Source organism: Phaethon aethereus (genome assembly GCF_964289735.1).
Source record: "Phaethon aethereus genome assembly, chromosome: 2".
Taxonomy (NCBI): Eukaryota; Metazoa; Chordata; class Aves; order Phaethontiformes; family Phaethontidae; genus Phaethon; species Phaethon aethereus.
This window is the reverse complement of record NC_138582.1, coordinates 31,282,317-31,299,763: the sequence shown is the minus strand read 5'-3', so window position 1 is coordinate 31,299,763 and position 17,447 is coordinate 31,282,317. Positions and strand designations below refer to the sequence as shown.

Sequence of the window (17,447 nt, the reverse complement as noted above, 5' to 3'; positions counted from 1 at the left end):
TTTTCACCCCATTACTCTCAGTTTCACAGTTAAACATGCACTTTACCAAGAACATGTGCTTCCTTGAAACTCTTGCTCACCAGGTGATTCCACAATAAATGGGATACGTTGTCCTGTCACAGCAATTTTACACTGAAATAACTCTGATGATTTTGTTGAATGTTCCCCTTCTCTATATCACTGAAACTGAGAGATTTATCTGCAGCATCACTTAGATGGCATGGAATTTGTTTCCTAATTAGAAGTTTTACTTTATCCACATGTTTTGTTGTAATGTTGATTTTACAACAGACAATTTGAGGGGGTGTGGACAGAGCTTTTTGTTTATGTTTATATAGACGGCTTGATAACCTCAGGCAAGATACTCTCCACAGAAGGGCCTGTATTTCTCTGTGGGTAACTGCTACTAGCGATCAAAATGATGGACATGTATTTCTCGGTATGTCTTTGAGTATGATTCAAAAGAAGAAATTAATTAGAGATCCAGCATGAGTAATGTCTATACCAGCTTCACATATTTTTGAATTTCAAGGATAAGTACACAGGCATAATGTAAATGAACTTTTAATAAATGTGCACATGTTTTCTAGTGTTTTTGGGAATTGTAAGTACCTGCCTAGGATAAAGTATGGGCAAAACCAGATTTTTTTATTTCCCCATACAAATTTTAAAACCAGTGTATTTTTATACTCAGAATGAAAAAAGAAAGAAAAAAAAAAAGGTGTATTTGATGTATATGAGTTAGGAAATAGATACTCTCATTTGTTTTTGAAAACTCTCTTTGAGTGGACAGTGAAATGGCAGTTAAAGTCCAGTGTGTATTTCTCTAGACCTTAAAGGGGAACTCTTCAGAACTATTAGAGCCCTCCACAACAGATTTTGACTTGCGATATAGTTTGTCTCCACATCTAAGTTGTCATTCAAGTCTCCTTCTGTAATAGAAATACACTGTTGGCTTCAGCTTCATGAGTGGAAACTCATGTATGTTTAAAAAATGTCACCTCGCTCTGTTAGCAATAACCGACAATTTATCTAAAATCCTCAGGGGCTGCAGTAAGAATTTTTAGGAAAGTTTCATAACATCAATTCAGAAGTGGTAAAAACTAAATAGGTGTTTTAGATATGCTGTCCATTTTCACTATCTGTTACTCATTTTCAGTGTCTTTAAGGTACCTTTGCAAACTCACTCTAACTTCCAAACATTTGGCTTACCAATATCAAATGTTTGCTTTCAGATATCAACATGGCAGGAGAACCAAAACCATACAGACCAAAACCTGGCAACAAACGGCCACTTTCAGCACTTTACAGGTAAGTGAGATTTCATCTTAACTTATTACAATTCCATTTTTATTAGAAAAATTATGGTAACCTGAAATGTATCTATCAATGTCATTATGTAGCCCAGGAACAAGACAAAGGAATTTTTTCCATTCACTCTTTAAAAGGTTTTGAATGCGAGTAAAAGAGCCAGTGCTGTATTGTATGATACTAAGTGTATCTGTTGACTCATTCCAGAGCAAAATTTTCTAACTTGTGGAGATAAAGACTGTCCGTATGATGCCTGTCTTAAAAAACTAATTTATGCCAACTAGGAGTAAGCCCAGCAAACAAAATTCCTGATTGATACTTAGATGCAATGATCACAATATGCACATAATGCCCCTCTTTTCGTTGGAAACAAACACCAGAGTTTCTATTTACTCTAAAAAAATAAAATACTCAGGATATTTAAATGATAATACAGGCATTCAGAAGAATAGATAAAACTAAATCAGTCAGACCAGAATTTTATGTGAGAATACCTTACGTTTTACTGAAGCCAAAAAGCTGCTCTCTGCCTTCTCAGTATTCACACCATGAATCTTATTTACCGATGCAAGAATAATCCAAAGGAAGGAGGTGCAGGTTTAAACTGTAAGAGGTATTATACATAAAGTTTTACTAGACTAAACAGATATTTGAAAAGATGTTTGACAGTGACACTGTTTTAGGATGAAGTAGCAGAAGGGAACTGCCCTGCACAGGTGTTGTTCCAAGGATGCTAAAGCCACTGGGGTTGCGCTTGGTGAATGTTAAGTGCTGTAAGACCCCATCCAAGTGCTCAGTCTGGAATTCAAGCTTTGAATTTAAGTATGTGTTGAATTAAAAAGATGTTTATTTATTTGTTCATGCACTGGGAATTTAATTTTCCATCCCCACCTCCTTTTATTTTTTCTGAAGTGAAAATGAAAGTGCAGGAGAGCAGAAGCAGACTTTAGGCCCATATAAAAGTGTAATATTTAATAAACCTACAAGAAAGATGGAGAGGGACTTCTTACAAGAACGTACAGTGGTATGACAAGGGATAACGGCTTTAAATTGAAAGAAGGTAAATTTAGTTTACATATAAGGAAGAAATTTTTCACCGTGGAGGTGGTGAGGTGGAACAGGTTGCCCAGGGAAGCTGTGGATGCCCCATCCCTGGAAGAGTTCAAGGCCAGGTTGGACGAGGCTTTGAGCAACCTAGTCTAGTGGAAATTGTCCCTGCCCATGGCAGGGGGATTGGAATTAGATGATCTTTAAGATCCCTTCCAACCCAAACCATTCTATGATTCTCTGATAAGTACACAATAAAATTATGAATCTGTCATCTACTAAACCTACTGACAAAAAGACTGGTGTGGTGATTTGTGAGGTGTTTATTAGTATCTCCACTTCTAGTATTGCAATCAATAATATTTTTTCTTTTTTTTTTTAATTAAGTTATATTTCAATTTTTAATACTTGTGCTTTATTGCTTGGCTATGGTCTCATTCTTGTGACTTTTTTATTTGTAGGGTTCAGTGAATTAACTAATAATTTCAGAGCAACAGAACTGGTTTCCCATTGATTTGTGCATCAAGGGTGAGAAACAACTTCTAACTAGACCAGACTTCTTCCTCGGGTGCTCAGGAGAGTATTGATAGTGTTTTTCTCCAACTCCCAGGTGCCTTTGTTCATACAGCTTGTACAAACTTGAAGAAACCCCCAGCTTTTTTTCAAAATTAATTCAGCTTGATGAAACATTCCAGATTGTTAGGGAGATTGACAGACAGACATGCACACATGCATTTCTGCTCAATAAACCTCATTTCTCATAGAAGTACAGCAGAATTTATGCTCCAGATCCATGAAAGTGGTTAGGGCTGATTTCTACTGTGGCTGAAATGCAGATAGACTGAGAACAGCAGCTCAGCAGTGAAATCAGAGACACCTAGGCAGGACTTTTTCAAGCTTGGTCTGGTCTGAAAGATTCAGATGGAAATTTAAGGGTGGGATCTCAGAATGAGAGAGGTAGAAGCATTTTATATCTCAGCCTGCATGCTACATAATAGTAATGTGAAAATTTATCATACAGCTGCCCTTAGCTGAAGTGATAGGGATATTATTTTTGGAGAAGAGAACCCTCATTTTATTATTAGTCTCAACTACAAGCTGTTAAACTCTGTAGGTGTTACTGGTAGCCATGGTCTACTGTGTCCCTGTGTCAGTATTTCAAAAGATTTTTGCAGATGTTCGTGTTTTCTGGCATTTATATGCACTTGCACCTCTGAGCTTCCAAATGGTTTTCTCCTAAATACTTGTTCCACAGACAAGACAGGGATAAGAGAGACACCTGTGGAAAGTTCTGAGGGAATTTTAGAGAGAAAAAAGATCCTAGGTTGTGTCCTTTTATGGATCTAGTACAGACAATTTCTCCAGAAGATTATGAGAGACTGTTTTGAGCAACTTCAGCCTTCGTCTGATGATAATGGAGAACTTTCATTATCTCAGTATCTGTTAGCATAATAATAGGTGAGGAGATCAATGGCTTATAAAGTTCTTGACAACATTGAGAACATGTACTTATCTCAAAACATTGTACTGGGTCCAGCTGGGTTGAAGTTAACTTTCTTTATAGGATCCCATATGCTGCTGTGTTTGGGATTTGCTATTAAAACACGCTGATGTTTTGGCTGTTGCTGAAGTGTTTGCACAGCCTCAAGGTTTTCTCTTTTTCCTATTCTGCCTTCCCAAGGAATAGGCTGGGGGTGGGCAATACGTTGGGAAGGAATACAGCTGAGACAGCTGACCCAAACTGGCCAAATATCATATAACATCACGCTCAGAAATAAAAACTGGGCAGGTTTTTCCTTCCAAAGAGGCTGTTGCTTTGAGACTGCCTGGGCTATTTGTGGGAGGTGGAATGTAATTGCCTTTGCATCACTTGTTTTTTCCCTCTTTCCTTCACTCATTAAACAGCATTTAACCCATGAGCTTTTTTCACTTTTGCTCTTCATAGCCTCCCTTCATCCCAGTGGGGGACAACAGCAGGGGAGTGAGATGGTGTCTGTGTGAGGGTTTAGCTGCTGGCCAGGGTCAGCCCATAACATGGAGAAAGTTAAGAGGGAAGTGGTTACTTTAAATTTTATTTTGGCTAAGAGAGGCATTGGTTAAAAACTTAGCTATCACAAAATATTTACTGTGAAAAGGCAGCACTGAGAGCAGTAGAAATAAGATGATGGATTTCAGAAAGGACAGACTTCAATGAGCTCAGAGGACTGGTAAGTAGGATCTCCTGGAAAGAAATTTTAGGGACAAAAGGAGTGCAGAAAATCTTGCATAGGCTGTGCTTGCTTAAGATAGAACAGAAGATTCTCCTGAAGCAGAAGACGTAGAATAAAGGAATAATATGGCAGCATCAAGTGTCTTTACCATCCTGAAAAGTAAAAAGGAATTGTACAAAATGTGGAATCAAACCCCATGACTGGAAGTGAGTAGAAAAGAACAGCAGAGTCATCTGTCAGAACATCAGAAAGGCTAAGGCATGTAACGGTCTAAAAGGCAACAAAGAGATTGTCATTAGAGTAGCTTACTCTGCTTTTTTATCCTGCTGTTACTTAGCAGGGAATGAAAGCAGATAGTAGATGATACAGAAAAGGCTTCTTTTGCTTTAGCCTTTGTGTTATACCCATGTAATTTTCTTATGTGTCCAACTCATTAGCTCCACTTCTGCCTGGAATGGTTTAGCAAAAAGCCTTCTTTTTCCTTTAGCAAAACAGGTTAGCTGACCAGCTATTTAAGAAAATCAAATTTAACAAGAGGGTATGGACTAAAAGAACTGGCTAACCAGTATTTGGAGTATAATAATAATACTTACTATAAATAAGTAAATTTAATGGAAATGGTATGATGAGATTGACCCTAGAGTGTTTAAAGGACTGTCTGAATCTCTGTGTGGAATATTAGTGACTGTTTTGAAAAACTTATTGAGGTCACATAAGGTAGAAAACCAGTGGGTATGGGCAAGTGTTATACCTCTTTTTAAGAAGAGAAGGAGCCAGAAAATTATCAGGTCAGCCCAGCTTTGATTCCCAGAAATGTACTAGAACAACTTATTAAACAATTTATCAACACCTAGAGGATAATAAAATGGTAAAAAATCCTTCATAGAATTATCTGGAGTAAATTATGTTGAAGCAATATAATTTCCTCCTCTGACAAGACAGCCGATTTAGTGGATAAAGAGGAAACAGTAGATGTGCTATACGGTCATTTAAAGAAGCTTTGACACTTGCCGTGTGTGTTTTTTTCACAAGCATGTGCAGGAAACTTTGTTAGAAGACACTATCCTAAGGTAGACATCCAATGGGTTGGAAAAACAGTGACTGTGTACAGTAGAGTTTCAAGGATAACAACAATTGTTTGTTCAGTCTCCTTTGTTACAGATTTTTAGAATATATTTTGTTACCTGAGGCACATTTAAGAACAGTTTTAAGGTAAGCAAATGTGAGACACTTCATTTTTTTTCAGCCATAGGAATCACAGAATCATTAAGGTTGGAAAAGACCTTTAAGATCATCAAGTCCAACCGTCAACCCAACACCACCATGCCCACTAAACCATGTCCTGAATTGCCACGTCCACACAGTTTTTGAACACTTCCAGTGATGAATAACTAGACACAAGACAGATAAGCATATATCATTTGTTCTTTGACTTACACATGCAGTCATTCACATATCCAGACTCTCCTTTGTTCTCCAATTTATTATTCCACTTATACTACTTCTTCTCACATCTTTTTGATGCTAGCATTCCTGTTACAGTTCATAGAAAAAAGGCCACAGTTAAAAGTGATACAGAGAATTTAAAATTAATCATGGACCTAATGAAATCAGCAACAAGTTTTGCCATTCACTGGACTTGAATTTACTTCCACTTCTTCTTCTCTCTCAAATGTGATTTAATACCCTAATTCCTACCAGCTGAAGATCCCATTGATCACAACCTTTGACTGCTGGAGAGCAGACTTGCACTGCTTGGAATAATGCCATGGGACACTGTCCCAGAGAGAAGAGCTGTCTGTTTTCCAAGGATCACCTCCTTCAAGTTCAAGAACGATTCATCCTGATGAACAGAACATCAAGCAAAGGTATCAGATGGCCTGTATGGATGAACAAAGAGTTCCTGAAAAAATTCAAACATAAAAAGGAGTCATAAAAAGGTGGAAGTAGCAACAAGCAACCAGAGAGGTATATCGAGATACTGTCTAGGCATGCAGGGATGTGTTTAGAGTGCTGTGGGAGCAGGTCAATGTCATTGCGAGGTCATTCAATCCCTAATAAAAGAACTTTCTTTTTGGATTAGGCCTTAAAAATACTTGGAGAACAGGAAGATTTAGGCTTTGCTTCAGAAAGCTGCTAAACACATTACTAACTTTAAGCATACTCACTGAACAACTACAGCTATGCTTCGGGTAGTGCTCAGGAATCAACTTAAATCTAACCTAATTGTTAGCTCCAGCAGCATTCCTCCTGATTTCACTGCTGTTCAGAATGTGAGGGGGCACCTAAATCCCAGAAGGCTCAAAATTGTTGTGAATTTCCTTTTTTAGCACAGCACTTCTGCAGAAAACAAAATGCCTCACAAATCGGCATCTTAAAATTATTTTACATCTTAAAATTATTTTACATCATGTTATTTGGGTCTAGCTTCAAGCAGAAGTTAATGTTACTGGCTAATCTTCGTATCTTTGAAATACAAGGTTAAGATTAAAGGTGCTGACACAAATGTGATAAAGCACTCTGTGGGAACATTGTTGTGGTAAAATAAAGGATCACACTTGGTCTTTTCAATTTAGTGGTGTTTTGATCACTGTTTCACTAAAGCAGTTCTGTGTCAGCATATGAAAGCCCATTTACTGTTTTTTTTCCTCTGGGTTTCTGCCCCAGCATACCCAAGTAGAATCAACTGCAAATACTCTGATGGACCAGCATTTTGCTTCTCTATATCATAAAAGAATATTTTAACTATTTACTGTTCATTATATGACGTGTTAGATACCTGGTCTGTAAGCTTTTTCTCCATTTCAGAGGTCTTTACTGGGGTTATTAAAACAGGACAAAGCTTTTCTAGTTCTTATCTCTGGAGGTTGCTAAAGGCTCCATCCCCAGATGCTCCAGGTGTGGCCCCAAGCCCCAGGCCAGGCGGAGCAGGGTGGCCGTGCACACACTGCCTGTGGCTTGCCTTGCCTCGGCGTGGACTCACCACGTCCCCTCTGTAGGGCTGTTGGCATGGGGGTCAGCTCAAAGTCTTTTCTGGCACCCTTCTAGCAGTAACAAAGATGGGGGGATCTGAGAAGAATGGGGGACACTTATTTCTGAGTCTCTTGAAACAACGAAAAGACGGTGCTACAGGTTAGCAGAATGGTGGGAATTTTAGTGGCATGAAAATGAGTGCAGTTACTGCAGGACCCGCTGTGTGAGTTGCTGGGGGGCTGCTGGAGACTACACAGGGCATGGGCAGCCAAAAGTAGTGCAGTCATCCCAGTACAACTGGGACGAAGTTAGCAGCAAAGTGTCCCAGATCACAGCCAAGCCTGCTTTCTGAGAAAACTAGTTTAGCAAAGACAAACCCCTCAGGAGTGAACTAAGGTTTGTATAATGTAGGAAAACAAGGGACTAAGATTTGGAAGTAAACTGGGAAGACAGGTTACTTAGCACTGTTGGGGTCTCTAGCGACTCTCTTTCCTCTACACAATTTAGTATTGGAATTGATCTATAAACATTTCCAAGACCAATTTAGCTAAAACTAACCCTCCCCGTGCAGATTATTTTCACCCTTGCCAAACTCCAAGCTTCCTTATAAAGCCACAATAAGCCAAGCTAGCCTTGCCCCTACTCTCACTCCAGTGAGGAGTTATTCAAGTCCCTCTGCTGCCACTGCTGCCTGGGCATGAAACCTTCTAGCCTGGAACCCATCGAGTGGAGGCACGTCCTTACAGTGGCACAATTAGCAGGATGGATTTAGTGAATGGATTAAGTGAAATCATTTCTTGCCATATTGCCTCAGCTGACGAGATCTCCACCCAGTGGTGGTTGAGTTCCCTCAAAGTTGTCCCTTGGGTCAAGTTCTTTCCAAGCTGCTCTCTGAAGTTTCAGGCTAATGGTTCAGCGCTCGCTTAGTGGTATTAGATACCATGGTTATTTCCCATTCCCAACCACTTCTCCATGTAGTACAATTGAAATGTACATTCAACATGCTTGATTTAACATGATACTAATTAGCCATATTAAACAGCCTTTACAATTTCATAAGTTCCATGGCCTCTGGAGGAAATTATTTTATTTAAACATCTAATATTAATATACTGGAAAGAGATGCTCTTTTATTTACAGGGTGTGATTATGTTTTCATAGCCAAGTTTTATTTCTTCTTTGACAAAAATACTTTATCAGTTTCCTAGGTATATTTTACTTTTATAATCTCCATCACAAAACTGATTGGATTATGTTACACATCTTGCATTTCCTTTTGTTTTGCAGTTTCATTTTAGAGCAGAGGTTTAAAAAATTACTTACAGTCTTTCTCTACTTGCTCTCTGTTTCTCAGATTTATTTTAAGATACTGTTTATAGAGTTTGGTGTGGTTTGGTTTGCCTCTCAGTCCTCAGAGCCATCCATTATTTTGAGTTAGTTTTCTGAGCATTCCTGGGCATTCTTCACTTCAGGAGAAAGTATGAAAGGCACAGTGATGGGCAATGTGAGTGCTTCTTTTTCCAGGACAGGAGGCTTCTTGAGATCATTCCTCCTATTTGAAAGCGTAACATAAACTCAACAAATTCTGTGCTAAACAAGCATTACTCATATATTTGAATACTGCAGTATTTTGCATAACTGCTGCTGAAGTGTGCCATTGGCAGTGTATTAGCAGTATGCTTTAACCTACTGGCATATAATAAAAATAACTTCAGGTATAAGGATCTTTCTTGACTGAATATTGTCCTAGATTTCCAAAAACTAACTTCTTTATTTCTTCTTTTTCTTAATGCATTTGTGATTCCATTTTTGTCACTGGCCTACAAAAGCCTAAGGACACAATCTAGTCAACAGAAAATAATCCTGATCAATTATTTTCTTATACTTTACATTTGTATTAAATTGTGATTATGTCTCTTACTTCTTTTTTACATACTGAATGAGAAAAAATCCTTTATGTTTATGTAATATAAACTTTTGATGAATATATCATATTAAGATTACATGGTATGATATTTTGAATCAAAGTTCTTCCTTTTTACAGAAATTTATCTTCTTGATGCCTTTGATTACCTTCTTTCATGAAATAAGCTATTTTATTTCAGTGTAATGGAATGAATTACACTGAAATGTAATGGATGGCCGAGCCCAGAGAGTTGTGGTGAACGGCATTAAATCCGGCTGGCAACCGGTCACAAGCGGTGTTCCCCAGGGCTCGGTTCTGGGGCCGGTCTTATTGAATATCTTTATTGACGATCTGGATGAGGGAATTGAGTGCTCCCTCAGTAAGTTTGCAGATGACACCAAGTTGAGTGGGAGTGTTGATCTGCTGGAGGGTAGGAGGACTCTGCAGAGGGATCTGGACAGGCTGGATCGATGGGCAGAGGCCAACTGTATGAGGTTTAATAAGGCCAAGTGCAGGGTCCTGCACTTTGGTCACAACAACCCCATGCAACACTACAGGCTTGGGGAAGAGTGGCTGGAGAGCAGCCCGGCGGAAAGGGACCTGTGTGTGCTGGTTGACAGCCAGCTGAACATGAGCCGGCAGTGTGCCCAGGTGGCCAAGAAGGCCAACAGCGTCCTGGCCTGTATCAGCAATAGTGTGGCCAGCAGGAGTAAGGAAGTGATTGTGCCCCTGTACTCGGCACTGGTGAGGCCGCACCTTGAATCCTGTGTTCAGTTTTGGGCCCCTCACTACAAGAAGGATGTTGAGGTGCTGGAGCGTGTCCAGAGAAGGGCAACGAAGATGGTGAGGGGTCTGGAGCACAAGTCTTATGAGGAGCGGCTGAGGGAACTGGGGTTGTTCAGTCTGGCGAAGAGGAGGCTGAGAGGAGACCTTATCGCTCTCTACAACTACCTGAAAGGGGGTTGTGGCGACGAGGGTGTTGGTCTCTTCTCCCAAGTAACTAGTGATAGGACGAGAGGAAATGGCCTCAAGTTGCGCCAGGGGAGATTTAGATTGGATATTAGGAAAAATTTCTTCACTGAGAGGGTGGTCAGGCATTGGAACAGGCTGCCCAGGGAGGTGGTGGAGTCGCCATCTCTGGAAGTGTTCAAAAAACATGTGGATGTGGCGCTTCAGGACATGGTTTAGGGGACATGGTGGTGCTGGATTAATGGTTGGACTTGATGATCTTAAAGGTCCTTTCCAACCTAGTGATTCTGTGATTCTGTGATTCTGTGAATCTGAGTGTTGCTCTACAGCGCTTCTCTTGACAAAAGATCTAGCTTCCTTAAAACAACATTTCTAGACATGTTTAAGTGGAGATAATTTTAAGTCCAGTAGAATATTATTTACATTCATTTCATCAAAGACTGTTCTCAGTGATTACATTTGAAGCATTCATTACTGTACAGAAAAAAATGATCATTTAGTCTGAAATTCTCACTTAAAATTCACAACAAACAGTGAAAATTTTGCTTTACTGAGAATTTAAGTAGCACTCAATTATGTTTAAAATGTTAAAAGGCACAGATACAAAGCTACAGAAGATACAGTGATTCAGTTTTTTTTCAATTTTTGTTTATTTTCTCTCTTTCAAGGTAAAAGCTCTCTTTCAAAGTCAAATAACTAATATGATAATAAGAAAAAATTATCTGCTGATGGAAGGAAACACACAGCTCTGCATTTCTGAATTATGTCAGGGCACTGCAGTCAATTTGGTCCCAGAGATGTTTAAAGAAGAAATCCAGGTGCCCAGAGGGTTTGAGGGAGCCAGCCAACCACATGTTTTCTCTTTCCATGATCCAGAGCGTGAATGTGCAGCACATAAATTTAGAAAGGGAGAAATGGCAGGGGATTGGGGAGTGGGGCATGTGTGAGGACCTTAGTAACACCCAGAAAAATCTTTGCTTCTGGAGACAAAGCGCAGATAGAGAAAAATTTCAGAAGACCAAAATACAGCAAATACACAAGTCATCTTCATTTTTTTCATTCAGTCCTGTTGTTCCTAATCTGTGTGGTAACTCCAATAACAACTAGGACAATAAAACTGTCTTTTTCTTTTCCTAATCTTCACCTTCACTATTTTAAAAATACTGTGAACTCCCTTTTATAATCTCTCTCTCATGACTAGGACAGATATACTTCCTCAGATTGTCAGTATACCTGAAATTTTACATGTTTCTCATGTTTGTTTGTATTCATCTTCACCAGATTTTTAAACTATGGTCTTCACTTAGATCCATTTCAAAGTTGGCCCTGCATAGACTGAAAGACTAGCACTTGCCTTTCTTCCCCTCTCCCCTCAAGTTATTCTTTAGACTTCCACACTCTTTTCTCAGTTTATTTTTTTTCTTTGTTAAGAGGAAGCCAGTGACACCCACTTACACACATCTTCAGAGGAGCTGCATCCCTTTTCCTAACTCAGTACTTTTCCTCTTGGAGAAGATGATATATGGTATCACATGACTGATGTTGTTTTCTTCCACAAAAGCCCAGACACCATAATCACACTCATGCTCAGAGATTAGCAAGTTTGGAGAAGAATAGCTTGTTGTCTTATTATTGCTTTTTTCCCCCCCCTGGTGTTTAATCTTCTTTCTTACTTTTTTCATCTCCTATGAAACCTGAAGCAGTACACTATAGCTAAAGTAAATAACTGTAAAAACATCTTATTTTTTCCTTAGTTTTTCATCACTATTTATACTACAGTGAACAGAAAACATATTCACAACCTTCTGATGGCATTTAAATTATTATGACTTCTTTCTTATCCAAGAATTTGTGCTGTTAAAAAGAATGAAGAAACTTTGGTTTATAATTAAAAAATACATTCCTAAAAGATCCAGAGCATTGATGTTTTTTCCTGTAGGCGAACAGAAATAGTACTTGTAGTCATTCATTCTGTTTAAATCTTGATGGTCTGAGCCCTGTTCCTATTATGTGAGATTTCTACCCTTTATTACTGCATGGCTTCTTGCATTTGATTTAAGAAACATCAGAATTTGGATTCAGTGTGTTCTAGCAGAAAGATGATGTCTTCTGTAGATATTCAGATGTGCTTCAGTTAGCTTAAAAAGGATAGTACCTACACAATATTTTAAAAAGTCAGAAATAGAAACCGTGGTCTTTTTTTTACATTTGAGCTTTAGCAAAGCAGGCGTCATAGAAATGGTATCTGTTGTTTGGTAACTATCTTATTAACTTTATAGAGGTCTTAAAAGTAAGGACATAGGGTTCATGGCACAGAACAGAGAAGAGCCTGTCCTAACATGGCAAATGCACAGCAGGGTTCTTAATTTTCAGGAATTATTAAATCCTTAATTGCAGCAGTAATCAGAGATGCAGGGGAAGGCTGTGCTTCAGAGTGCCACTTTGCGGGGTCATAATTATGCTTTGGTTCTCTCATAATGTAACACCTCTAATAGGATAGAAGGCTGTAACTCAGTCTGGGAGCTGCAAGGGCACAGTTTATGTGGCTTACAAACAGCAATAGAAACATGATGCTGGATTATAGATTTAGTACTCTGTGAATAAATAAAGAAGGCTGGATAAATGAGAGGCTGTAACTTGGTATATTTTAAATTCTAGTTAAAAATATCTGAAACAGAGATTTAAAGTATACTTAGTTTAAGAGAAAATGGATTGTTATGTAAGGTTACAAATAGCACAGAAGGCTATACTGTGTGCAACACAAAGGGACAACAGCAACATATTAATATGCAGTGAATTAACAATTAAATTACCCCACAAGTTATTTCTTGGTGAATTCTGCTGGTCATAGAATTGTAGAATCATAGAATCATAGAATACTTGTAGTTGGAAGGGACCTGTAAATGTCATCTAGTCCAACCCCCCTGCAATCAGCAGGGACATCTTCAACTAGATCAGGTTGCTCAGAGCCCCGTCCAACCCGACCTATCTACCACCTCTCTGGGCAACATGGGCCAGCCAACCACCCTCGTTGTGAAAAATGTCTTCCTTCTGTCTAGTCTAAATCTACCTTCTTTTATTTTAAAACCATTACCCCTTATCCTGTCACAACAGGCCTTGCTAAAAGGTCTGTCCCCATCTTCCTTATAAGCCCCCTTTAAGTACTGGAAGACTGCAATAAGGTCTCCCCGGAGCCTTCTCTTCTCCAGGCTGAACAACCCCAACTCTCTCAGCCTGTCCTCACAGGAGAGATGTTCCATCCCTCTAATCATTTCTGTGGCCCTCCTCTGGACCTACTCCAACATGTCCGTGTCTTTCCTGTAATGAGGGCTCCAGAGCTGGACGCAGGACTCCAGGTGGGGTCTCACCAGAGTGGAGTAGAGGGCAGAATCACATCCCTCGACCTGCTGGCCACGCTTCTTTGGATGCAGCCCAGGATACAGTTGGCTTTTTGGGCTGCAAGTGCACATTGCCGGCTCATGTCCAGCTTTTCATCCACCATTACCCCCAAGTCCTTCTCGGCAGGACTACTCTCAGTATCTTCATCCCCCAGCCTGTACTGATACCGGGGGTTGCCCCAACCCAGGTGCAGGATCCTGTACTTGGCCTTGTTGAACCTCATGTGGTTCACATGGGCCCACATCTCAAGTTTGTCCAGGTCCCTCAAGCGTGTCAACCCCACCCCTCAGCTTCTTGTCATCTGCAACCTTGCTGAGGATGCACTCAATCGCACTATGTCATTGATAAAGATATTAAACAGTATTAGAGTGTACTGTCTGAAAATATGTTATCCAATCCGCCAGGACTTATACTTAGTACTGTTGATGCATAATGACAAATGTAGTTTTTATTTTTTTAAAGAATAGGTTACAAATTGCATACCTTTTTCGTAGAATAAGTTGTTAGTATTCCCAGAACTTCTGGCAAAAGCATTGGTTATTTTACTGAAAAGTAACAAAGGTATTCATAAACATGTGTGAATTTATTATGAATCCTAAGAAATGAGCAACTTCTAATATCTATTAGCACAAAAATGTATGTTGTATTTTTCAGTTGTATTTTTGCAGGAGTGAGATTATTGTAGGAATCAGCATGACAAACAGGAGTCATACATTGTCAGGGCAGTGCCCCTCCTGTAACTACTTTTAAGTGTTAGCAGTGTCATTGAGGGAAAAGGAGATTAAGCCTCTACCCTTGGGATCCTCAAAGGCAATGCCTGCATTAACCTTCATCCCTTTGTGACTACAAATAGCCATGCAGTAAAGTAGTATTGATTGTGTGCATTAGATCAGTCAACACTGTTTTGTTCAGCCCACCCTGATGAACTCATTCCAGACATTTTTAGACCAGTACATATTGACCTGAATGTTCTTACTTTGATTTAGAGCAGAAGAGGGTCAGGTGACAACAGCTTCATGCAAAGAATGATTAAAGCTGTCAGAAAAAGGACTTTAAGGTAGATAGATAAGTACACCACTATATTTTTTTCAAATTTCTTTCTTTTGTTGGGAGCATAAATTTTTGCAAAATTTAGTAACTATTATCATGTCACAGGAAAAAGCAAATTAAAATTGACAGCGGTGGCATGGAGTTAGGTACTTTCATTCTCCAGAGTTTGTTTCCTTTCCTTACTTGAATGAAGGTACGAAGTTGAGCATGTTTTCAGTTTGGGAAGGGGATCAGAGTTAGGAGTGTTCTTACTGGAAGGAAAATAAGTTCTTACTCTTGATTCTTGCAAGAATCTCACTTTGAATCTCAGCATTCATTTCTTCATGATGTGAAACATCATACAGATGTGGTGTACAGATTAAATTCAGTTTAGCTTCCTCATCACTCCATTTGGCTTCAGGAGAGTTCTCTTGGTGATGTGGGAAGAAACTATAGTCCATAACTAGCTAAGAAACTGTTCATATGTAGAGTCTGAATTAAACTCTCTCCAAGTCAAAACTTAGTTTTTCTCAGATACACCAATACCTCTCTCAGCTATGAGAATCCATGACACTGTTCATGTTGTCTTCTCAATTTATGGATTCATAGAGGGAAATAAAGTCAGGCACAAACTATAATCAGCTACTGAATCCTCTAGATTCTTGTTAGAGGTATTAACTCTTCCAATCCCCTCAAAAACCGCAGTCACTATTCATGCATTTTACAGTCAAACAGAAAATGTGTGACATCAGCAACATATTTGAAGACTGTGACACGGATTGATGACTCATCTAAAAAAATTTTGGCTCCTGACTATCACTTTCCCTGATTCAGGGTAGACACTTTTATTATATTAAAAAGTCAGAATAAGAACCCTAACAAATGCCTTAAATTCTATGGTTTTTTTAATAACTCCTTAAGATGAAATTATATGATCACCACAAGGAAGAATATATTGATTCATAATGAGTTACCTCGGAGAATGCTTGGCTAAAATCCATTTGTTTGCATACAGCGCTGATATTATTAGAAATGTTATCCACTTTGTCCTGTAAGTAGGTTTTGGGAAGGAGAGGCAAGGATTCTTTAATAAGAAATTATATTGATTTATGTATCTTGGGTCAAGCCTCAGATATTAAAAGCCATCTTGCCTGTAATTTTAATAGGGCAATTATGCAAGGAAAGTGGAGTTTACTTTGGGATCTTCCTGTCACTAAATGATTTGTTTACAATTCAAAGAGGAATTCACATGCCCTTAGTCTAGTCACATTTCTTTATATGTTTATCTGCAAACCTTGAAAAATTTGTCCATCTACATGTTCAGTCCATGTCAAAGATGGGATTTAGAAAACTGACATTAATGTAAGCAAACGTAGCAGCAAAGAAAATAATGAAATACATAATTATGTTAATCACATCTTGTTAAAATGCCTCTCCAAGACAGGATGCAAGGGGCAAAATATTAGATGGGAAATTTCTAGGGTCCTTATTTTAAACTCAGACTCTGATAGTACTGTAGCATATCAATGGGTATAAATTGATTGCCTATGCCTGTTTGGTTCACAGTGGCTGATTTTAACTGAGCAATTTATATAGTGTAAAAATCCTTCTTCCTTCTGCAAAAACTGATCTGTTATATGTGGGTAAGAAAGTCAGACATGTCAGAAAATCTTAGCTCAGAATCAAAGGGAAACACAACCTCAGTCTGCCATATGCCAGTCATGATACCGATTAGCCCACCTCCTTCCTATTCAAACAGATATATTGCCTTGACATTGTGGCAAACTGAAATTTTCTGATGGGAAAACCATTTCAGAAAAAAAAGTCCTGATCAATCCAGCTTCATTATCATTCCTATAAAATTAAAACATTATTCCCTTTGTTTACTCTCCAACCTGGTATTTCTTGCATGCTCAATACATTTTTGCAAGAAAGAAAATTTCTGTTTTAACATTTTTCCTGAAAGTGTATGACAGACCTTCTCAGCTTATCATGATTACTCTTTCTGAGATATCTTATTTAATTATGTGAGACTTCCTCAAAACTCTGGAAAATTTGATGTACTGCAGGCTAGAAAAGAAAGGTAAAAAATCTATAATATATATTGATAAATGTTACCAGTAAAGATGCTGCAAGGTGTTATTTTATATGGTGTTGCAGTTTTAAAACCTTTATATTAATTTGCCATATACTGAATTACCAGTTTAAATAAAAGGCCAACAGATAATTGCATTCCTTTACTATGAGGAACATTTGAACTAATTTAAAGCAATGCAGCAAATTATCTAAAACCATTTAGTCAAATACACTAGAGAGAGGTCAAACCTAGGGCAGCACTATTTAAATCAAATTTAATTCCATCTTGAGAATGGATTTCAAATAGATTTTTAATTGCAGTATTTTGTCCACAGGGCATTCTATCACACACTTTTTGTTTGCAAGTAAAATCCACCAGAATGTCCTCCATCAGGATAGTGCTAGATCTCTCTTCATTACAAAATTTCTGTATTATGAACCGTGTAAATATGTTCTGAGGCTTTCGTTCTTTGCTCGTTTTGCTTATAGTTAATCTCTCGAGCCATACACTGGGCACTTCCAGCTCT

General features: G+C 38.6%; 1 protein-coding gene across 1 annotated transcript in view; it reads left to right on the top strand.

Annotated features, from left to right (window-relative positions):
* The window catches only part of RALYL (RALY RNA binding protein like), a gene marked incomplete at its 5' end in the record, with an annotated part of 189,927 nt that overhangs the window by 130,114 nt on the left and 42,366 nt on the right, over positions 1 to 17,447 (top strand). Inside the window, one exon of the mRNA XM_082014800.1 lies at positions 1,236 to 1,311. Within this exon, the coding sequence (XP_081870926.1) occupies positions 1,236 to 1,311 (76 nt within the window). The remainder of the gene's footprint in view (positions 1 to 1,235; positions 1,312 to 17,447) is intronic.